Source organism: Podarcis liolepis (assembly GCF_965112155.1).
Source record: "Podarcis liolepis genome assembly, chromosome: 12".
Taxonomy (NCBI): Eukaryota; Metazoa; Chordata; class Lepidosauria; order Squamata; family Lacertidae; genus Podarcis; species Podarcis liolepis.
Window position 1 is genome coordinate 55,325,247 of NC_139563.1, and position 18,430 is coordinate 55,343,676.

The following is an 18,430-nucleotide window of genomic DNA, read 5'->3' on the forward strand; positions in this document are numbered from 1 at the left end:
ATCCTATTAATATGCTTTAGCCTCAGTAGCAAACAGCTTCAAGCAAGATACTGTAGGTAAAAGGCAGAGAGTTTTCCAACTCTGTCCATCATTTCAAGCAAAACCTTTACACCTATAAATAAGAGGGGACTGTTCAAATGCCCACGAGACGATGGTTGTCACTTCCTGAATCTTGTGGAGCTAGTAAATTCCCATGAAAGGTCAAGGGACACAATAAGAACATTATGAACCCCATCCTAGAGGTGCTGGCCTTTGAGTGCCATATATTTATGTGAGTTTATAGAGGGAAATTTTAATATCTGCAGCAATAGGCTATTAGCAATCTTTACCGCAACTACATATTGCTGCTACTTCTGCTACTACTAACAGGATACCAGTTACTAATCCTATGGCTACTAATCCAGGGCTAAAATGATATAATCCTTGACATTATTGTTGATGTGATTCCACTGTAAGGTAAATGTTCTACAGCTATGTCAGAAAATGTCAGAGCACTAAAAAACTGATTTGTGTTATTATTTGTGTTCGTTTGTTTTAAGAAGTCTGGAGGCAGTTGGCAACTAACCTTCCAGTAAAAGAGAAATGAGCCATTAGAAGACATCAGCGCTAAAGCTGGTTGTGAATGACGTTCTCAGATTTCTGCTGGTATGAAAGAGAATATGTGAGGGGTTCCATTTTTTACTTTCTGAGAATGAAACTAGACATGCTTTCCATAGCCCATTTTGCAGATGGTTGAGTCCTGAATGCAATGCAAATGATCTAAGCCATGCCTAGCAGCCAGTTACTGGCTGAGCCAATGGTGAACCAAAGAGTACGAACATCCATTCTTTTGATAAAAGTGTCTGATGGAACTTTCTCTGTTTTGAATGAAAGGCTATTACTGTGTACAGTGTGGGCTGCATATTTGTATGCTCAGTTATCAATGGAATGCTCAAATATCTGTATGTCTGATGTTTGCTTTTATGAGACTTGATAGAAACCTGTATTAAAACAACAGAAAGCCAGCACAATGCCATTAAGTGCAACCCTGCACTTTTTTTAACGCAGTGAAAACATTGCCACTTGCTTTATTGGCAGGAAGATCACAGCCATCGTTCCCGATTGCTTTTCTTCAGCATGCACATATAAGAGACTCAGGTTACATCCTGCTTTGTTGATGTCGATGGGGAAAACAACGAGTTTGTTAAAATGAACGTATGATCAACCTTCATTTAAAACCAAAATATGACATCAAAGGCAGGATTGATTTAGTGTTTCTAGAAAATCAAAAGAATTGTCCACTTTATGTCATCAAAGGCGACTTGTGCTAGATACTCCTGAATGGTGAAGTTGAACAATTACTGTAATTTATCCGTTTTTGTAAATAAGAAAAGGCTTGTGGGGGGGGGGGGAATAACAATGGAAGCTGCGTATTTTTGTTTTGATTAGGTCACCAATTGGTTTCCCCATTAAAATTGGGCTGCATTGTTTATGTGGATTTTTATAAAGGAAGACAAGAAAACAGAAGTTAAACTTGAAAAAAATAGAATTTGTCTTTCTTACCATACTCATGTTACATGAATTATAAGGTGCACACATAGCAGACATGCCCCCCCAGAAAACCAATCCTTCACCCTTCAAAATTAGGAAATATTCTTGGGGTGGGGGGGGAGGCACTTTATTTGAATACACTAAGAAATCCCGAAGCCATCTTGGCTTTTGTAATAACCCCCAATACTATACAGTATGTGCTACTTCATATATGTGCTACTTCATAGTAAACTTTTAATTGTAACGACAGAGAGACATTGCCATGCAGAAGCCCTTTTAATGACAAAAAAATGGCCCTAAAACACCAAAAGGTTGCTGAGACGTACTTGCATATTAAGGTGAGAAGCAAACTGACTGAAGGGAGAAGGAAAGTCCATAACCCTCATCAGGCATTCTGCATCGGAGTTAAATAGAAGATGCAAGGGGGGAATGAGAATAAATGTGCTAGCTCCATCTCCAGTCACCATTTCTGTTGCCCTCCAAGAATTGTAGGCAGTGGCAGAGCTTCATGCTCCAGCACCAGCACCAGGGGGCGGCGTGGAGAGCAGATGGCGCACTTTCTGGGGGCATGGCATGCCGCCTGCGGGTGGGGAGCAGCCGCAATGGCACCCCACCAGGATCGCTCTTCTGGGGGCACTCCTCTTCCTCCGCCAGTGATTGTAGGGTGAGCTTCTCAAGTGAGAACCCTCCTGTACTCACGGACACTGATGTAGAACATCTAGAGAAGGTTTAGGTCCTTGTGGCATTGCTGCACAACCTATTTAAACCACTGGATAAAGAGAGTCCGGCTAATGGTCCGTCTAGTTTGAGAGAGGAAGGGCTCTGAAAAGGAAGGATTGCCACTCCAACAATGACCCAATATAGACACATACATAAAAGGTCAAGCCATGCACATGCTAAGAAAAAATTATCATTGCAGTCAATGTACAGTAGTGAGCTCGGCTGAGACCATGTTGTCCTGTAACTGGGAGTGAGTTGTCTGTGTATGTGAGTGAACCAGTAAACAAGCAGTAGTGGTTGATTCGCTAATATCCTTGACTTTTTGCGGTTGAGTTTTTGAGATTGATAAGACACAGAAACTGACCTTTTCGTCTGTGGTGGATAATTTTATCCCAACCAAGGGTAAGGGGAGAAACACTATCCTGATTATATTCAATCTACTGAATGCAGCATATTGTCTCTTTAAGATATTGAGAGCCAGTGTGGCCTAGTGGCTAGAGTGTTGGACTAGGACATGGGAGGTCAGATTTCGATTCCCCCCTCAGCTAGGAAGCTCCCCTTGGACCAGTCACAGTCTCTCTCTGCCTAGCCTACCTCTCAGAGTGGTAAGGATAAAATGGAGAGGGGGAGAAGTATGTTTTCCACCTTCAGCTCCTTAGAGAAAAGGTGGAATATAAATATAATAAATGAGTTATAATAAATATAATATAGTTGGTTGGTTGAGGGATTAAAGTGGTTTTGAAGTTACTTCTGAGAAGACTGAGGAATTTGGTTGCTGGCAAGTGATGAGCATTCGTATTAAAGGTCCCAATCTTTGGGCAGGTGTCCATTCCACTATCTCAATGTTTACGTGAGACCTCTCAGAAATGGCTTTGGGGTATAATGCTGTAGGTTTATTGATGATACCCAGCAATATGTCATATTCCCTAAAGTTGGGAAGCTATGCTTTTTGACTATCTCAGGTTCTGCATCAATTAGAGATTGGAGAGCAGTAGGTGAAGTCAGCAGTTATATGGGGCACTGACAGAGGATTGCTGGGCGAAAGGCTGAGTACTTAGTAGCCTAAAGGTAAAGGACCCCTGACCATTAAGTCCAGTCACGAACGACTCTGGAGTTGCGGCGCTCATCTCGCTTTACTGGCCAAGGGAGCCGACGTTTGTCCGCAGACAGATTTTCTGGGTCATGTGGCCAGCATGACTAAGCTTCTTCTGGCAAACCAGAGCAATGCACGGAAATGCCGTTTACCTTCCTGCCGGAGTGGTACCTATTTATCTACTTGCACTTTGACATGCTTTTGAACTGCTAGGTGGGCAGGAGCAGGGACCGAGCAACGGGAGCTCACCCCGTTGCGGGGATTTGAACCGACGACCTTCCGATCGGCAAGCCCTAGGCTCAGTAGTTTAGACCACAGTGCCACCCGTGTCCCACTTAGTAGCCTACTTCGTACTTAACATTTTGGATTTGTGAATGTTTTATTGTGAGCAACAATATTTCTGAAGTATTAGCGATCACAAAGGTCTGTTGGATATAAACTTCATACCACACAATATTGTCAAGTTGTTAGTTGTTGTTGTTGTTACTTTCAACTCAAGTTCTTGAAACAAGCAGTGGGGAAGGATTCCTTAAGCACCATGGATTTACAATTGTGTTATTGCAAGATACCCAAAGAACTTAGTTATTAGGCCGCATACTGTTAATAAATAAATACATTTGGATGCCATTAGTAGCACCCAAGCACATATTTTCCTATTTAGCACAACCTATTCTTATAAGTTCTAGATAGGTGACAAGAAGTGCAAACTACATAGTTCTCTTCTTTTTTAAAAAAAGCAGAGATGTATATGGACAATGCTTTACAATGCTACTAAAAAATCAGCAGTGGTATGATTTTGTCAGGTAGTGTTTCTAGTATTGACAGAAGAAGAGAGAATATAAATACTAAGATGAATATAAGTGGAAGTTCCTAAAGCGGCATTGGAAGGCAGAATGTGACTCAGCCCAATGAGATTTGTGAGTGTCTGTAGAAGATGCTAGTATACTTTAAATGCCAAGAGCAGTAAAAAGCTGGTGATGCTGACAAGGAATTGAATGGGAGAAGCAAGAATAATACACTTCTTCCCCAGTAAGAGGAATTAACTTGGCAGTAGAGTTAGAAATCCCCTTGAGGTTAGAAACAGGTGGTTTTAGAAGGCCCTAAACGTCTTCTGCGTACAGGTAATCAAAGTGGGATGTGATGAAAGTAAGTATTAATTCCTCAGAGAAAAGATCATAATAATACCGAAAGCAGTCACAGCAGCTGACACCATAAAGTGGTAAAATGTTGAGGAAGAAATATTAAAAGTTCTGTTTCCAAGATTCTACACCTTAGAAATGGGGTGTGAAGAATGGGGAGGATATTAAAGTACTGAAGAAAAACTTGTATAAATGTTAAGTGTTCTTCGGGGCTGGGGGAGTGTGGCGACCACTGAACTATGTCTGCTATATTGTGTTGGTCCTAAGCTGATATTATGACATCCAAATGAGGCAAGAAGGTTGTGTACAAAAATATTGGTGCTACTTGGGATTGTGACAACAGTAGTAGAAGGCAGATGACATCCTCAAAGCATTCGTTAATGCGATGGCATGAGCAACCCTGAAAATCTGGTCTATTGTTTCATAGTTCTCCCATGTTCTGTCCTCACAATATCTTTTTTCTCCTTCATCTTCTTTATAAATCTTGTTTGTATCTATCCCATGTTGTACTTGGCAGTCATTGATGCCCTTTGGGACTGATGGAAGGCAGGAAGACCAACAGTAGATGGGGCCAGAGACAACTAATTATAGCTTTGTACGCATCCTTTTCCCTGCTGAATTCTACTAGGGAATAAGGAGGAGGAAGCTTATGGGCAGGGTTACCTCTTGGACTGGTTGCTAGTAAAGCAGGGAGATAGGGGCTAGCTGAGGGCCCCCTGAGGTTTGTTTCCCATTCACCCTAATGGACTGGTCTCCACTGGTGTCCAGTTTGTGCTGCACATAGTCCACTGTGACTTGGAGGTGTATGTGGGCAGATGAAAGGCAAGTTGGAGCAAGGAGACATATGGGGGGGGCAGACTAAAGGGGGAAAGCACCGGGAGAGAAAGAGCTTTAGGTCAAACAGAGGATGTACCAGGTCTTAGGTGGCTCAAAGAAGAAGCCGACAACTTGCTCCACAGAGCATAGCTGAAATCCAGGGGTGGGCCCAGATGACTGTGCCAAGCCATCAATGCAAAGGGCATAAAAGCTCTGTACTCTGACCTGAAGTCTGTGGTGCTTTGTAGCTTTCATTTTATTTTTATTTCTTTTGATTTATATACCAACCTTCATCAAAAGATCTCACAAGAACGGCAGATTATAGTAGGCAATGAATTACACAGGAGCATGGAGTCATGGGCAGTTGAGAAGAGGTCTTTGCAGAGGTCTCAAGCTGCTCATTCAGGTCATTGTTTCAGCAGTCACCCCCTACATGGGAGTCCTCTTCAGATGGAGCTACTGTGTCTGTTGGAATGTCTGAGCTTTCTGAAACTCCTTCCTTGGAGGTCAGTGTTGGAGCTGCTACTCAGTAGTTGATATTAAAGTAAATATGCATACATGTAATGCAATATACATGACAAATGTCACGCGGGATCCAATCTTCCAGTCAGAATCCATTTCAGAAGATCAGAAGGACAGAAGTAGGGATGGATTTCTCTGGACAGTTTCAGAGAAGTACTAATTCATAGTTACGGGAATAGGATGAAATAAATCCCTCAACAGAACCATAAAGGGGGTGTTTGGAAAAAGAAAAATGTTGGAGACACCAGATTCTGGCATAAGATGCTACAGAAGGAGAATATGGTTGATGGATGGAGATTGGCTCAAGATAAAAGTTTTTTAAAAAACTTCAAACATCAGCAGTTTTGTTCCTCTTATACTCTGAGAAACACCAGGATAAAAGTCATCAGGTGCCATGAGAAGTGAGTGAAGAGACAACTTTCTCGTGACTTTTGCTGACGAAAGAAAGAACCACAAATAGTAATGTATTTGTAAAATGGTGGGACCTTTGATTTGTTTATGTGCTTAATCATGAAATTGGCTCTTTTCACTACCAAATATGGTTAGCTTTTAGGTGGTGCTCAATTAAAGGAGTGATTAATGAGTATGTTGTGGAACTCACCACTCACCAAAGGCTTAGAAGAGCCAGTTTTGCAGCTTAGTATTATCATATACAAATTGAGTCTCTTTGTCTCTTTTCAAAAAAGGTTTATGTTCTCGTCTAATGAAAACCAATTTTCAATTTTGATACTGTTTCCAGCCTTTCAAGCCACACTCTAGATTTACCTGTGGATTCATGCGGTTTATGTGATAGCTGGCTGCTTTCCCCATGGTGCAGTTTGAATCTTACAGGTGTTTGGAATTTAAACTTTGCCATTTTAATTAATTTGTGTATCCAACTCCTTCAAGCCCCCATGTGCACAGAAACCAGACCATTTCCAATATTTCCATCTATTATGTGATTTCAGTTCTACACCATCATGACTATTCAGGTATCCTCAACTTCTCTTCCCTCCAGCCATCACCAAATACTCCAAATTCCAGCATCTCAAACTGTGGACAATAAATCCCAGTTTGTTCCAATCTATTCCCACAATCCTTGTGCATAACCCTCTTTCTTCCCCTATTTCTGCACCCCTATGTCCAAGATAGTCCAATCACATATTCCTACAGCGATAATAATCCAAACCAATCTACTCAGAGGTAAATCCTATTGAATTCAATGGGACTTACTCCCAAGTAAGTGGGTAGGATTGCAACACAAGTCAGCTGGTGCAATCTGCAGGAAAGCTACTCCAAAGATAAGAAAATGCCCACATTTTTGTTGGAAATAAATAAAATGAGCTTCGTTGCAGATTGTGATTCCTCATTGATGTGTTCTGTCTTCAGGTTCCATGACATATATGCTTAATGTCAAACAATAACAAAAAAAATGCCATGGGTGCCATCAGTGCACATGGTGATCTACATGTAGGATGCAGCAATGTGCCTTTTATGTAAGAGTTTTGTAATATCTCAAACAAGCTCTGCAAGCTCTTTCATACATTGAAACAGAGAGAAAAAACACCTGTAATTATTTCTGCAGTGATGCTAAAAGTTGTTCTTGCAAATTTCAGCTTTGGTGAGTTCCATGGACCCCTGATGATTTTTGGACATTTCATCTAAGGCTAAGGGGGAAAGTGAGTGCTTTTTGTGAAAGTTTTTGCAAGCTGCCTGTTGCCAAACTTTTCACCAAGGGAACTGGGGCAAGAGTGTGAACCCTTTCAGATTAAGGGCAGTTCTTCCAGCTCTCGCTCTTGGATTGGTTCCATGATCCACCCCCCCCCCCAAAAAAGCCGGCTGCATGGTGGTGGGATGTCATCATGTTGATAAGGTGTCCCTTGACTGGACAGATTCACAGTCAGGAAAAGAAGTTTTTAAACAATGTCATCCCAATGAGAGCTGATTAGGACTGTGACCAGGATAGGAATAGGGTTGAATAAGCTGGTTTTGCCCCTCTCCAAGCACTAGTATTGCAGCCCACTCAAAAATACCTTGTTTCTGGGGGAAGTGCTCAAGGGGTGGTGGAGCTCCAGACACACCGGGAGGAAACTGATTATGTAGACTCATAGCATTCTGGGTTAAGACTTGGTTATGGGAATGGATCAGTTTTAGTCAACAGAGGGGCGGAAGAGTACAGCTCTGTAGTTCTTGCACTGTTTGACAGTGCCATTTATACCATTGACCGCGGTATCCTCCCAGAGCAGCTCTGTCAGTTGGCAGTTGGAAGCAATGTCTTTCAGTGGTCTCCACTCTTGCTAAGGTTCATTTTAGAAAATGGCATTTGTGGAGTGATTATAACTCAGCCCCATGGAAGTTTATTTATTCATTATTTTAAAAAAAATTGTTGACATCCATTTGTCTCGAGAGACAATAGAAGAGCGCGCCATCAGGGGTAACGTCAAATCGTTGGAGAGTTATAGCGTCTCTTGTGGCTGTAGACATCAATGCAGGAAAGATGTGTTTTGTTGCAGCTGGAGCAGATGAAGGCATGTGGTTTCACTGTTGTAAAGGTAAAGGTAAAGGACCCCTAGTCCAGTCAAAGGTGACTATGGGGTGTGGTGCTCATCTCACTTTCAGGCCGAGGGAGCTGGCCTTTGTCCACAGACAGCTTTCCAGGTCATATGGCCAGCATGACTAAACCACTTCTGGTGCAATGGAGCACCGTGACGGAAACCAGAGGGCACAGAAACGCCGTCTACCTTCCCGCCACAGCGGTACCTATTTATCTACTTGCACGGATGTGGTTTTGAACTACTAGGTTGGCAGGAGCTTGGACAGAGCAACGGGAGCTCACCACCGTCGAGTGGATTCGAACCGCCAACTTTCTGATTGACAAGCCCAAGAGGCTCAGTGGTTTAGACCACAGCGCCACCCGTCCCTAGCTTCACTGTTGTAGATGCAATCAAGTATATCGAGGCAGCTTACTATATACGTGTGGGGGGGGGATTGGACTAGATGACAATTCTGTGATTCTATAAGATTAGTCAATAGACATCCATAATTAAAAACATCAATAAAACATCAGTAGATACTGGTTGCTTCAAAAGAGAAGTTCATATTGTGAAGGCCAGTCTAAATGGTAGCTTTCAGATGATGTGTGAAAAGCAAAGATAGTTCCTGCTGAACCTCCACTAGCAGGTAGTTCCACAGGGCATGGCCTGCCAGACTAAAGGCTCAGTCCCTAGTGAAGATATGGAACCACTAGAAGTGCCCCATCCCAGGATCTTAGTGATCAGCATATAAGTCACCAGACTATCTGTAGAGAGGGGTATGAGTTACTCGTGCGTAAACTGGTGCCTTTCTCGGTTAATTTGCCTTGTTAAACCTTTATGACTGCACAGCCCCTTCTCATGGTGGCTGCCTCAGTCACTGGCAGAATCCGTCAGTGGGCGTTTCTTGAACCTCTTCCAACATAAAAGTTGTTTGACACCCAGTCTCCTCCTCCTCTCACTGCGCGGGAGTCTTCTGCGCAGGGAAGGCGTGGGTAGCGGAGGACCTGGGCTCTCCTCACTGATGTCCAGTGAAGAGTCCTGGAGCCCCCTCTCCACTTCCCCCATTTGCCCCCCTTTATCCCTGGTGTTGCGCTGATTGGCTTCCCCCTCTACTGAGCTGTTTCTCCCCTGCTGCTGGGTCCTTCGCCAGCATCATCTGGGAGCCTCCCCTTCGCCTCTCGCTCCGATGTCAGTTCCCTGACACTATCCTTAAGTTACTTTGGGCCTAAGTTATTTGGGGCCTTGTGGATTATTGATGCTTGTCTAGTTCACCACTGCCTCCAGGCAGCGTTCCAGGCCTTCTCCTAACTCAGCTGTAATGGAGAAATAGAGTTTAGGTATCACCCCAAACTCTTAATGACTGTTCCCAGTAGCTTCATACTGTATAGCTGTTGGCTAGCATTGGGGACAAATTTTTTCCCATGGCATCCCATGACATAAACAGCAGGGGGCTGAAGAGCCCTGACCTGTGTTCCGCCAGCCTGGGAGCCAGTTCTACACCACCTATGTGCTCTAGAATAGATGTCATCCAGCCTGCTGCACCACATACATCTCCCCAAAATACCAGGAGGAACTGCAGATTTCAGAGCACATTCAGAAGCGACTATGTCAATAGGTTCCTCCATTTCACTGTGAGGCCAAAGCCTTGGCAGGTGAGGCATGAGGTGCTGTTCAACATCCTTATGAAGCTGTTAGAAGTGGTGATGGCACCCAACTGTGTTTCTCTGTTAACATCTGAATCGGAAGTGGCCATACAAATTTTGGATCAGTATCCGATCAAGGGATTAAGGCAGTGAGGCCTCTTCAGCCAGAGTGTCAGGCACAGGTCTGAGACCCCACAGCCACACAGGTGTGCTTTAAATTCACAGTGGGCATGCCACTGCCAGAGTGAAGCCCCTGAAAGTCATACTGTGCATCTTTAATTCCCCAGACGGTCCAGACTTGTGGAGCCAGAAGCAGTCTTTGCACAAGGAGGAAAGTAAATCAGAAGATGGACTTTCTCTTGAAATGCAGCAGGGTAGGAAAGGGTTAACTTCCCTCTCCATTCCTCTCTCATCCTTTTAATTACCAGCACCATCAGCTGACACAATTTGCTTTTTTAAAAAAACCTATGTATTCAGTGCAAAGACATTTAATGTCACAGTGTAGTTTGGTCCTGAGACAGGTAATTGGAAGAAGTAATAAGTGACTTTCAACCAGCCTTTATATACATTAGCTAAACAAACAATAACCATGAAACTGCAAGGGGGTCTCAAAGTGTAAAACATCAGAAGAGTCACCCTTTTGCTGGCAGAATCCAAGACCAGGGAGAAGAGTCGGTGGAAGAAGATTGGAAGAAATTTAAAGACTATTTACAGAAATACTGCAAAATTAATGAATGTTAGAATGATGTCAGAATGAAGTTAAGTGGTTTTAGCAGCAATGTTACAAAGGAGTATGTAAAAATGGTTTGTTAATAGGTGAGAATCCAAAGTTACAATATATTAAGTTAAAGGATTAGGATAAAAACAAAGAGGGAAAGGATTTGCTGAATTAACTAACTGAACTGGAATACAAAAAAGGGAGGTGTGAGGAGGTCAGGGAAACAAGTAAATGAAAGACAAGACATGGAAAGATTGATTTGTTTTTAAGTGTTTTTATTTTTCTGTATTTTGTATTTTTTCTTTTCTTTTTTTCGTTTTCTTATTTTTGTAACCTTTTTTGAAACTTCAATAAATATCATTTTTTTAAAAAAAAGAGTCACCCTTTTGAAAAGAGGGTTTGGTCTAAGAAACGAAGCCCAAGCAAATCCTCCCCCCCCCCAATTTCCTGCCGCCCAGCAATTCCCCCACTCTCTGTCTCTATCACCCACTCTTTCCTCCTGCTCTTGACTCTCCCGGACAAGTTTTCTGATGAGGTCAAGTAATGAGGGGCCAACTAGCTATGGCATTGTTAGAATCTGTGGACAGTAACTGTGAAAAAGACAAATTCAAGAAACATGTCTCCATTGGTTAATATGGAGCACCAATAAAACAATAAGCACAGCAGGACTTCCATCACAATTTCACACACAGTATGAATATCAGACGGGGACTTGCAAATGTTGCAGCCTTTCTGCTATGAAAGGGCATTGCCAAATATTGGGGGCAAATCACCGCAAGGAAAATAACTCAGCTCTTTGATAGCCTTGATCGCTTATTTATTTATTTTAAAATCTGTGTCTCTGTGCAGGTTCTTGCCCTTTCCCAGTCTTCCTAATGAATGATTGTCTCCTCTTCAAATACTGTGCTAACATAAATCTCATTTATTTCAATGAGCCTTGTACCTCTGGGGGTGCCCCGGGGGTCAGGCAGAAGCCGTATGTTCATTTAATGCATGCTAATAATGTGTGATAATAAATTGACTGTGTGTAATTGTCATAAATTTCATCCTAACTGACAGCACTAAGTTCTTTGATAGCTTGTGTTTAGTCATAGTAACACTTGGGGGGCTTTTCTTTTTAATTGTTTTATGATAGGGATGTTTAATTTTTTCTAAAAAAAACCCCTCAGTATTTACAAATATATATCAGCCTGAAACTGTTCTGCTTAGACACTTGGCAGAGACAGTCTTATAGCGCAATCCTATGCAAGCCTGCTCCCATGTAAGTGTGCATAGCAGGAGTTGCTAACCTGTGTCCCTACAGATGCTGTTGTCTTCCAACTCTTATCAGCCCCAGACAGCAAAACTGAGAGGAATGCTGGGAGTTGTAGTCCAGCGACACTGAGGGGGCCACAGGTTAGCCATCCCTGGTGGCCTTCTTTCCTCACCTCCCAGCTGCCCAGTGTGGCCGACCCCTTGCATCTGATTTGCCTTCTTTGGTATCAGAGGCAGGATAAATGCTTCCATGCATTTTGACACAGTTTCCCTTGGAAATTCTTCTGTGAAAACAGCACAAGGGACATACATGGTACCATTTTTGAGGATGTATCTATACAGTAGTACCTCGGGTTACAGATGCTTCAGGTTACAGACACTTCAGGTTGCAGACTCCGCAAACCCAGAAATAGTACCTTGGGTTAAGAACTTTGCTTCAGGATGAGAACAGAAATCGCGTGGCGGCAGCAGCAGGAGGCCCCATTAGCTAAAGTGGTACCTCAGGTGAAGAACAGTTTCAGGTTAAGAACGGACCTCCAGAACGAATTAAGTTCTTAACAGGTACTCCTGAGGTACCACTGTACTCATTTGTGAGAGAAAGGCGTTGGGAGTAAACCCCAAGGAAAAATCTGTACCGACTGCCTTGCGGAACATCTTCGGGAGAAGTAATGTCTAAAGAGTACAGTGGTACCTCAGGTTAAGAACTTAATTCGTTCTGGAGGTCCGTTCTTAACCTGAAACTGTTCTTAACCTGAAGCACCACTTTAGCTAATGTGGCCTCCTACTGCCGCCGCACAATTTCTGTTCTCATCCTGAAGCAAAGTTCTTAACCCGAGGTAGTATTTCTGGGTTAGCGGAGTCTGTAACCTGAAGCGTCTGTAACCTGAAGCGTCTGTAACCCGAGGTACCACTGTAAATGCTACACAGATCTGGAGTGGAGGCCCTAAGATGCTTGGATGGCGCCTTGTATGCCTCCTTCCAGCAAATCCTGCATTTGTGCTCTGCTTTCCTTTGGACGACATCAGAAAGGTGGGGAGGCTGGTCTTGTCTTCTGGACAGCCCAGGACCTCCATATACGCTGCCCAGGCTTGCCCCCCCCCGAGAGGTCACTACACAGTTTGACTTCATCCAGACAGATGTCAACAAAAAATCTGTTTGTTTATGCATATATAAGCTACCGTGTCCCTTGTCCAGGGTATCCAAAACCATTTAAAAAATCACAGTTAAAATTGTAGATTGCAACAATAAAAACAAGAGAGAGCTTTAAAAAACAAACAAACAAACAAACAAACAAATCCCACTCTGAGGCCTCATTCCCACAAGCAGTAAATGAGGTGATGTCTGGACAAGGAACCCACATGACGGAGTTCCTCCTCCACGCAAAATATTCTCTGAAAACTAGCACCTGGGAAGGTGGTTTCTAGACGAGCTTCATTCCTGCCAGACTTCTGGGCTCGCCTGCTGTCTGCCCAGAAAGTGGTATATTGCCAACATATTGGTTCCTTATGAGAACTAGTTCTCATTTCCTGGTTGAAAGGTTTTGCAACAAGCCCTTCCCATCAGGAGAGATGCCCTCAGATCTGCAGGTCTATGGAAGGTTTCAAAGGGATCGGAGGGTAACCAGCATTTCCAAGGCACTGCCAAGACTGGACTCCATCCGGTTAGCACCCAGATATTTCTGATGGATAGCATTTTTGGCTTTGGTCAAGGGAGACCTGGGTTCGGTCACTCCATCTAGGTGGCTTTGATGGCTTGGGTATGTTGTTCTATCTCAGCTTTACCTAGCCTCAAGGTTTGTTTTAAGGGCAAAATAGAGTAAGAATATGGATGTTGTCTTTTCCTTGGAGATCACCTTAGATGCAAATTATTTGAAAACCAGACTGTTTGACAGCAGCATACACTTGAGTAGATGCTATAAAAATGCATTATGGAAAAAAAAATTAATTAAAGCCCACGAATGCCTGACTCTACACACCTCAAAGTTCATTAAAATGTCTGCCACATTCACACTAATTAATACATCACAAATACTAGCAGGCAAATTGGCATCGCTGATTAACGGTGCAATTCTTACTATGCCTACTCAGAAGGAAGCCCTATTGAATTCAATGTGGCTTACTCCCATGTAAGCGGATTCAGGATCGCAGCTTTAATTACATTCCAGGCAGGATGAAAACAGCCCAATTTATTTTCTGAAAAGCTCAAGGTAAGTATTGCTGGACTTTTAAAAAATAAAACACCACCAGCCAAACAACAACAACAACAATGGAGTAATGTTATTGGTTCCTATCTGCAATAATCTAATGCTGACAGAGAGTAGTATTTTATTTAGTAATTAACAGTGTAAAGGGGAGAGAAGCTGTCATGTTGGTTCTTAAGCTGGGGAATGTGATGAAAGATGATATCTCCGATCTCATCCTTTCCACTTGTTTAGGATTGTCAGGATGAGAAATGTCAGCATTATGAAAGCTCAGCTCTGCTCTTGATATGATAAAACCCTTCAAAAGCCAGTCTCCCTCCCTCCCTCCTCCCTCTCTCCCTGCACTTGCTGCTTCTTTTTTATTTATCCTGTTTTGTTAGATGGCAGAAATATAATTCTTTTCTTTCTTCCTATTATAAGCCACCATTTTTGTTTTATTATATGTTTCACAACCCCTAATGTCCCACTGAAAATTACCTTGTTAAATGACAGTGTTTCAAAGCCATGAATCCTCCCCCCCCCACCCCATTCCCTCTGAGGTTTGAAACAGTCAACAGACTGTAAAGAATAAATAATAAAAAAGTATTGATTATTTTGATGACTGTGAGATTCAATTAAGTATTAATTTTGCCCTCCAGTGGACCTATCAAGGTATTCAAAAGGGAGGGTTCGGCTTGAACTAAATGCGCGCTGAGTGCTTCAGCCTTAAATAGGGAGAAAATGTGTTTACCTACAGTATTTGAAGAAGAGTGCATTGATGCACAGAGTCCAATATTTAAGTGCTGTGCAAATTAAACCCTGGTGACAGTGACATTGTTTTCGGCGATATGAGTATTGACTAAAGAAGTGCATTTGATGACAGCTTAAACTATTTGTATTGATTAACATTTTCATAGATTATCATGTGTCATATCAAATTCACTTTTCAGACATGAATACATTAAAAAAACCCATAGGCAACCACATCGACCAATGTGCGGTTGGGGCAGAGGGAACATGCTAACCAACCTATTTCTGCGCTGGTCACCTGTTCTCTGCATAAGAACCATTTAGGCATGAACTTAGCAATAAATAGTTGGGAGATCGCACAACAAGGTCACTTGTTTCTTTTCGGCTCCCCATCCCCATCCCCACCCCAGTTTCTGCTGTTTATTGGCAAAACTGAAGAATGCTAGATTGTTTTGGAAATCATAACTGAACTCCCTCCCCCTGCCTTCCTCTGAATGAGAAGATCAAATAGATTCAGATAATCAGGAAACATTTGAAAACTATACATATATATTGCGTAGATGCGTTATGGAATTATAATGTCCCAAACACCAGCATGATTGCAAAAATTTAGTAAGTATCCTTTCCTAGTTTTGTCTTTTTCAAATGTGAATATATATGTTTCTTTTATTTGTCTGCCTGCCTGTATATATCTATCTTTTTCCTTAAGTGTGAGATTATGGACTTTCAGAGCCTAATAACCCAAAGGCAAAAGAAAACCTTTCCTTTCCTTGCCTTGATTGTTTTTTGATTATATGAAATACTTGTGCCATTTGAATTATTACTTTGCAGTGTTGTGGAAACAGTTTTAATATTGTGAGCGTTGCTGTTTTGCTTCTGATTTGATTGCTATTGGAGTGAGAAAGCTCTTCCTTTTGAGAGAGAGCGAGAGAGAGAGAGAGAGCTCTAGGACATTCGCAGGCTTAAAAAAAAGAAAGAAAAAAGCGCTGCTGGACCATCACCCTTTTCTTACCGCATTAAAGTAAAAGAGCGAGGTGTAAAAACATGCACACGAAAGCAGCACGTCCCACAATTAAAGCTGCGCTGCCTGTGTCGCTTCCCCTGAAGTTTTCTCTCCCAAGCATCCGGAATCTCTCACATGCTAGTTGAGCTTTAATAGGGTGGGGAGTAATGGAAAACTCATTGGATCTGTAATAGCTCTTCACTTGACTGCAGCCAGCAATAACAGCAGGAGCAGCCAGAGATAAGAGAAGGAGTGTGTGTGTGTGTGTGTGTGTGTGCGCAAGAGAGAAAAAGGGGAGAGAGGGAGTGAGAGATAGGAATACGCGCACCAAAGCTGCCACTTCCCTCCCCCCCTCACTCTTTTCCCCCCGCATCCTAGGATCCAATGATAGCTGGACAAGTCAGTAAGCCCTTGCTGTCACTGCGGAGTGAAATGAATGCAGAGTTGAGAGGTGAGGACAAGGCAGCTGCTTCAGACAACGAGCTGAATGAGCCCCTGCTTGCGCCTGTGGAATCAAATGACAACGAGGACGCTCCCAGCAAGCTCTTCGGTAAGTCTGCCTGCCTAGGTCTGGCATCTTTGGGTGGCTCTTGCCTCCGCACTGGCTGGTGTCACAGGAGGCGAGAGATGGGAGGCGAGAGGAGATGGGGACCACTTTCTGCGGAGCCACTTTGCCCACGTCGCCTCCCTGTCCAGCTTGGTGGCTGGCAAAAGTTTGATCTTGGAGGGGGGGTGGCTCTGTGCAGTTGCCCAGCTGCCACCTGCAAGCCGCACGCTCTGGGGCAGTTCTCAAACAGCCCCATAGGCATCTTTGGGACACCCACCCCCCATGCTGCTCTTGCTACCTTTTGTCTCTTGGATGTTTCATTCTTGTGCTACCATGTTGTCCAGAAAAAAGTAATCACCTGGGCTAGTTGCTTTGGTTTTATTATGAATTACTGCGTTAAATCTGGAGGGTGCAGGCAGCTTTTCAGATTTTCCTTGCGCTGTCTCTGAACGCTCTCTTGTCCAGAGTAAACTTTTCTTAAATATTTAGAAGAGGAGCCCCCCTCTTTTTTTTTTTTTTTTTTGTCGCTCTTTAAAAAGAGATCATGTTTCTTCACCTTTGGTTAGCCATTATAATTCCACTTTTGGGAAATTTGATTTGAGTTTAATTCAGAATGATGCATTTTAAATGAAAGAAGGAAATGAAATGTGGGCTAGAAATGTATTGAATGGTACATTCTGGCACACTGTGAGTAAACTGTGTGTTTTAAACAGCTGGATAATAGCTAAAGAAAACGTAGCCTTTCAGGAATATTGGTTTCATATCCAAAATGAAAATAAGAAGTGTGACACTCCAGCCCAGACATCTGTCATTCAAACCAGTGACACCCTGTAAGACAACTCAAGCAACTGTAATCTCTAATCAGAAAAGGGAGCAGAGCATGTTCTGGGGGGGGGGGGGTGTGCTTGAGTGATAGATGTTGATATATGTCTGTGCTGGAGCACTACTACACAGCAGAATGTGACATTTGGATTCTACAGCCATTGCTTCTGAAAGAGTCTCTTTTAATTATTTCCACGTGTTACTCTTTTTTTAAAAAGGGCTAGGAAGCCTGTACAGGAAACATGCATTTGTATTTTACAAAAGTATCTTGTTTGGAAAAAGAATGTACCTTTTAAAAAACAACAACCAAAATTATTATTATTTTTGAAATCTGTAAGGAAGGTGAAGATATACTCAGATGTCTGTATTTTCACTACAGCAATAAGCTGCAAAATGATATTTGCAAGAGGTTCATGCAATATTGATCAAAAGAGATGCCCTATCATTTTAGAGAGACAGGTAGATGCACAAAAATAATGTAATTATATAACATGACCAACTGCATAATTGTATTTGAATTATATAATGCCTACTATAGAGTGTCATTTCCTATTAAATGCAAGTTGTTAGTGATATCTATTTCTATGAAAAGAAGAAAAAATAAGACAATTTCCTTTTCACATGTGAATGTTTAGCTGCCGTCTAATTGAATCTATTTCATGCAGGGAGTGACATGTGATGTTTTCAAAAATTATAAAGCTGATATTTCCAAGTAACATCTGAACAATTTTAATAATCTTAAATGTCCAAGTATTTTGAAAAGTAAGAGATCGATTTAAAAAATCTGGCTGCTTTGGAAGCTGGCTATCCAACACTATTTATTGCTAAATTCATTTAGACATCAAACTTAGAACAAAACTATTTGTACTCTTGATTGCTGTTCAATCAGGCTATGTGCTTTAAGTACAGACACAAGTTTTATAATAAAGAATAGCATCTCCTTAATGATGATTATATGGTTATTTATAGTAGGAAACTTCTGTTCAGGTATTGCTAGAATAAGAATAATATTTCCATATTGTTTTAAATTGCCATAGAATTAAATTGCAACAGGTCAATTCATGATGAAAAATATGCAAGAAAAGTGACTAAAATTTAGATCTTCTTCAATTAATATAAACAATGTGAAATCTCAATGATTTCAACGGATATTTAGCACTTAAATCTTATATTTGTATCAA

General features: G+C 42.1%; 1 protein-coding gene across 2 annotated transcripts in view; it reads left to right on the plus strand.

The window, feature by feature from the left end:
* POU6F2 (POU class 6 homeobox 2) overlaps nucleotides 1–18,430 on the plus strand; it is a 310,874-nt gene that overhangs the window by 61,355 nt on the left and 231,089 nt on the right. For both annotated transcript variants that reach the window (XM_083468803.1, XM_083468804.1), the window contains exon 2: nucleotides 16,259–16,430. In XM_083468803.1, coding sequence (XP_083324929.1) covers nucleotides 16,259–16,430 — 172 coding nt within the window. The remainder of the gene's footprint in view (nucleotides 1–16,258; nucleotides 16,431–18,430) is intronic.